Consider the following 5,255-nt stretch of genomic DNA (forward strand, 5'->3'; position numbering starts at 1 on the left):
AGAGAGAGAGAGAGAGAGAGAGAGAGAGAAAGAGAGAGAGAGATTCAAGGAACAAACCAGTCTCCCAGGCTCTTGAATCCTTCAAACTAGCCAAGGGAGAGGCCCAGTAGGATGGACATCAAAGGACAAACAACAGTATGCCTTAATACAATAAGAGTGATCAATAAAAACACACATAAATCATGCATATGAGTGAGAGAGTAAGGCTTATGACCAGGGCCTTAATCTGCACAAGTTATAAAATGTTCATAGCCATAGTGTGAAAAGGAAACACAAAGTTAAAAGCATAAAGCAAGTCAACCTCTGTGGGATTCACATCCATGTTAAATGCATGGTCTTATTTTGGAACACCAGACTCACAACAACTTTATTTTAATTGATATTTGATGCATTATTTTCTTGCTGGTAAAATAAAATTAACTGAACCCAAGGGAACCTCCAGATTAGTCAGTGAGTCACAAACTCACTTGAATAACATAATGACTTCCCCCCCCCTTTTTTTAAATATAGATTTTAGTTCCATTTTCCAGTCACATCAAAAAAAAAGAAAAAAGAAAAGAAAAGCAAGAAATTTTCAAACAGTGGATTGAAATTAAAATGGAAATTAGCCCTTGGAAAATAGACATGGCTTTAAGTTTATACATCAACGACTGATTCATGAATTATTAACTGATTTTAATGATCCTGGTCATATTTTATTTGAAGTTATTCTCTGACATGCAATGACTTCTGAACCCTTGAAACTCTTTCATCCATTTTCCATAGGCAGCATACTTTCATGAGTGCTGACATTTAGCAAAGAACCCATATACTCGCAGAATGTAAAGATAATACACTCACATGTAATTTATACAAAGGACGCCGGTCATTTGTTAAAAAGGAAAATGAATGGAACCCTATTATTCACGGTTTGTAAATAAATGTAAAGATAAGCGGCAGCATTTCACTTGGGAAGCCCTGGCAGCAGAGTTCTATGACTTCTGAAGTTTCCCAGATGGTCATTAAAACAAGAAAAGGCAGAAACACACTTTTTTGTAATCCATCATTTCTCATTCAAAGAGATAATACAAGTCTTCGAAAGTCAAGCCTTAAGAAAGATGAATAAGTCCAGGTACTTTCAGATGAAACAAACGCGTGTCTTTGTATGCTGGTTTACGTCTTCAATAAATCTACCCTGAACAGCAACAAGCACCACTCGAGGTGCAAGTTAGCTGGGAAGCCAATGCTGTAAACCTTTAATTAGCTCTTGCTGTTCTGAACTCATCAAGTTAATACTTTCCTCTTCTGTTACATTCTCTGTACAAAGATAAATTACGGGGGAATAAAACTGTTCTCTTTTTTTCACTCCAGAAATTAAGAATATACAAATACTATATTTGTGCTGTGGCTCCGTCTAAAGGTACTTCAATTTTTAGCTGTAAACAAGCAAAGGCAAACATACCTTACAATGAGGACAATTTGACCCCTCCCAGTGCTAAGTGCTGGTTCCAAGTTTTACAAGTTGGGTTCCTCACAGACCTTCCTACCTACCATCAGACTGCTGAATTATTAAAGCAAGTTATTTCAGGGCCATCACAGGATTCAGAAGGGGACTCCAAATGATCTTGCTTCTCCTCACTGCTAAAGTTGATGGGGCATCTAGACAAACACTGTCTGGTTTCAAGCTTTATAGACCTTCCCTGAAATAAGTTTCTGAGTTTAAATTGACTCAAAAATAAACCTTCTCAGAAAATGAAAGGTGATACACACACACACACACACACACACACACACACACACACACACATACACTCCACTCACAATTTCCTCAGTCCCTTGGGATCCCAGTGAACAGAGATTTGCCATGCATGGCAGAGGCTGGCTTAATACAATAGGTTTCTATTTGGATGCCATTCGAGTGTTGCGGATCTTAAATCAGAGAAAGAAGTAGTTACATTAGACAAGGTAATGGTTTCCAAAAATAAGAGCATGCCCAGTTTACAGAAGGGCTGCATACACAGGCTCAGCTCTGAGGAGATAAGTAATACCCCACTGGAACAATTAGGCCGATTCTCAGAAACACTACATACTTAATTAGGCTGCCTAAGTCCCTGACTGAGCATACATGGGGGACTTTTTAAAGCATTTAATAACCTGAGTAAATCCAAAATCAGACGACAGAAACCGATCCTTTACTCGGGCTACATACAGCCTTCGGCCTGTGCTAGCCTTTCTTTCGATGCTTAAGGCATTCCTCCCAGCTTTGGAAGGGTGTGAATGGTCACTATCACCACTGAACTAAAACACCCCTCCATCCTAGAATTACTGTAAGGGTTCTGGGTGCCTGGCCCAGGGCTGTCCACCACGACAAGGAAGTGAGACAGGGAGACTTTCAGTGGTCTTTGCAAACTTTAGCACTGGAGTTGGGAAAGGAGAATAAACAATAAAGAACAGACCTCCATCAGCCAGGGGCACAGTCAACTATCCCGGCGCTAGATACAATCCCTCCTCTTCCTGTTATTTATTCATTAGTTTTGTATTGCACCTTTCTTTTGGCTGCCTCTGTATTTCCTCCTCCGTTATCCAAGCAATCATAAACAAACTAGGATTTGAAAGAAAAGTCGGAGAGGAGGGAGGAGCAGGGGGGAAGGGGAAAGGAAAAAAAAACACATTCAAAAGGCTCAGGACTCTCTCTGAATCTCGCCCTCGGGGTTATGTCGCAAAGCTCTGTGGTGGGAGCAGTAGGCAAGGTAGACAACCCGGTCCGGGAAGCCCACTGACTGCGTCCGAGGTCCACCTATGACCACCTGAATTGCTTGCTCCTGTAAGTTTGTGCAGCAAGAGGTGAGGAAGATGGGGTGACCCTGAGGCATGATGTGGAGCTGCAACTCTGATCTTCATGAAAGAAAAAAAACTTAACCCGCCCTCCTCCGCAAAATAAAATAAAATAGGAAAGCTCACTGCGTTAACTGGAAGAAGCGAGCACCTTGGTCTGGTAGACCAAAGCGCCCTAGAGCGGGGGAAGTAAGAGGCACCTGCTGGGATCCTGCAACTTCAGGCTTCCCAGACCCAGACCCCAGACCCAGCCACACTCTATAAAGTTTGTTCATCTTCTCCAAGCTCCCGGGACCAGCTCCTGACTGGGTGGGTGAGGTGAGATGGGCTGCGAAGGTATGGGATCTCGGCCCACGAGATCGGGGACCCCCTACGTAGCGTGTCCCCTCACCCCCATGCACACATAGTAGGGGTGTTGCAATCGTGTTTACTAATAACATCAACAAAGAATCACACTCCAGTCTCAGCTCAGTCCCAGGACTGCGCTTCACACAGCTTTTGGGGGGAGCGGGGGAGGGGACCAGGAGGGCAGAGGGAGCGCCAGCAGAGGGACAAAAAGGTGGGTAGAAAGGGGACGTAAAGAGAAGACGAAGAGAGTTGGTCAGAGACTAAGGCGCACCGAGAAACCAGTGGGTGGGAAGGAAAGATCGGAAAGAAAGTGCAGCAGGCTAGGCGGGACGAGGGACGCGCCCGGGATGAAGAGGTGGCCCCCGCCCCCGGCCCGGTCACCTTGCTGTAGCCGTAGTACCCCAGGCACTGCGCGAAGTCCAGGCCGGCTGGGTCCCCGGCCGCCGCGGGGTAGAACCTCACATCCATGCCGGGACCGGGGGCTGGGGGCCGGGGCTGGAGCTCGCCGGGGCCGCTACCCGCCTCCTCGCGGCCGTACGATCCACCGTCGAGGACGCCCGGCCGGGGGCGCCCGGGGACAGCGCACGGGCCGTGGGACTGGAGGGGCGTCGCGCGGGGGCCGCCGACGAGCCCGGGAGCTGCGGCTGCAGCACACAAAGGCGCGGCCACGCGAGCCGCGGGAGAGCGGGAGGCGGCCCGAGGGACGCGCCCCACCGGGACACCGAAGCTGGTTGCGCGCGGGCCGGGCGCCCGGGGCGCGGGGCGCAGCGCGTGGGCCCGGGGCGGCCGGCGAGCTCAGGTGCGCGGCGAAGCTGGGACGGCGGCGGCTGGCCCCGCTCCTCCTCCCCGGGCGGACTGAGCCGAGGAGCCGCGGAGACAAGGGGCCCGGCCCCTCCCCTGCCGCTCCCCCTCCTGCCGCCGCCGGTCCCCTCCCCGCGCCGCTGCCGCTCCGCCCCTCCCACCGCGGGCAGCTGGCGCGCCGCCCGCCCCGCCGGTGCGCTCCGCCGCCGACCGCCTCCGGGCTCGCGCCCCGCCCCGCGCCCCGAGCAGCCCCGGCCACCGCGCGCTCCTCTCCCGGCCTCTCTCCGTCCCACCCCTTCCCTCCCCGGTCCTCTTTGTCCCCGCGGCCTCACCGCTCTCCCCGCTCCCGGGCCTCCCTCGGCCTCCCCGCTGCTGCCAGCACCGTCCCTCCTCGAGTCCCACTCTTCTCCCGTGCGACCCTCGCTTTCCTTGGCCCCAGCATCCCAAAACCGTCCACTTCTCACCCAGTCCTCTCTTCTGCCCCTACCACCTCGTCCCAGTTCTTGCTGGTGAGGACCCGTTTCCCAATCCCTCTACCCTACCTACCCTTCTGCTTGGATATCCTCTGTGTAGACTCAGCCCAGAAACTAACCTGTGCAAGTGGCTCCTGGTAGCCAGGTCCCGGAACCCCATGTACACCTGTGGTCTTTTCCAGAGGGGTGTTAGGGCCTGACCTTTCACAAGTAAGCAGACTTGAAGCTTCCCAGGTTAAGCCTCAAGTCCGGTCTCTTTGTATTTTCTTTACTCTTGTTTGTTTTCGAAAGGCATTTGAGTAACTGGATCTAGGCGGATCACTCGCTGCTCTCCGAGAGAAAATGTCCCTCTTTTCCTAAAAGGTTCTGGGTGATTAACTTCCCCACGCTGCACCCACCCACCCTCTTATTTCTTTCTCTTTCTTTTAATCTACATTTCTCTCCACACCCCCCTCCACCCCCATACCCCCACCATCACCACCACCCTTGGCTTTATTGCTCTGAGTTAATTTGAAAGTTTGGCCTTCAGCCTTGGCGCTAGAAAGTGTTGGCTGAGCTGTGAGATCTCCCTTTCTCGGTTCAGTTATCTGCGAACTACTTTGAACTAGAAGGGAAAGATGTTAAACTATTTCAACTGACAGTCTCTAAAGGTGTGGGCCCAGGATCACTTCACTGGCCTGGGACCTGAACTTTTCCAGACATACACGGGTTTCTAAGTGTTCTCTGGCTTGCAACACCTGAGTGTGTGCCTTCACTCAATACTATACTTCAGGAACCAAGCAAGAAAAATAAACTTCAATTAGGTGGAAGAGTGTGTGT

At 50.6% G+C, this 5,255-nt stretch overlaps 1 protein-coding gene across 2 annotated transcripts in view; it reads right to left on the reverse strand.

The window, feature by feature from the left end:
* The window catches only part of Tox3 (TOX high mobility group box family member 3), a 99,512-nt gene extending 95,585 nt beyond the window's left edge, over window positions 1-3,927 (reverse strand). Inside the window, exon 1 of one of the 2 annotated variants that reach the window (XM_021170666.1) lies at window positions 3,544-3,927. In XM_021170666.1, the coding sequence (XP_021026325.1) occupies window positions 3,544-3,630 (87 nt within the window). In that variant the 5' untranslated portion in view covers window positions 3,631-3,927. The remainder of the gene's footprint in view (window positions 1-3,543) is intronic. The other variant, XM_021170667.2, reaches the window with a different exon arrangement.
* Between the last annotated feature and the right edge of the window lie 1,328 nt (window positions 3,928-5,255).

Source organism: Mus caroli, chromosome 8 (assembly GCF_900094665.2).
Source record: "Mus caroli chromosome 8, CAROLI_EIJ_v1.1, whole genome shotgun sequence".
Lineage (NCBI taxonomy): Eukaryota > Metazoa > Chordata > Mammalia > Rodentia > Muridae > Mus > Mus caroli.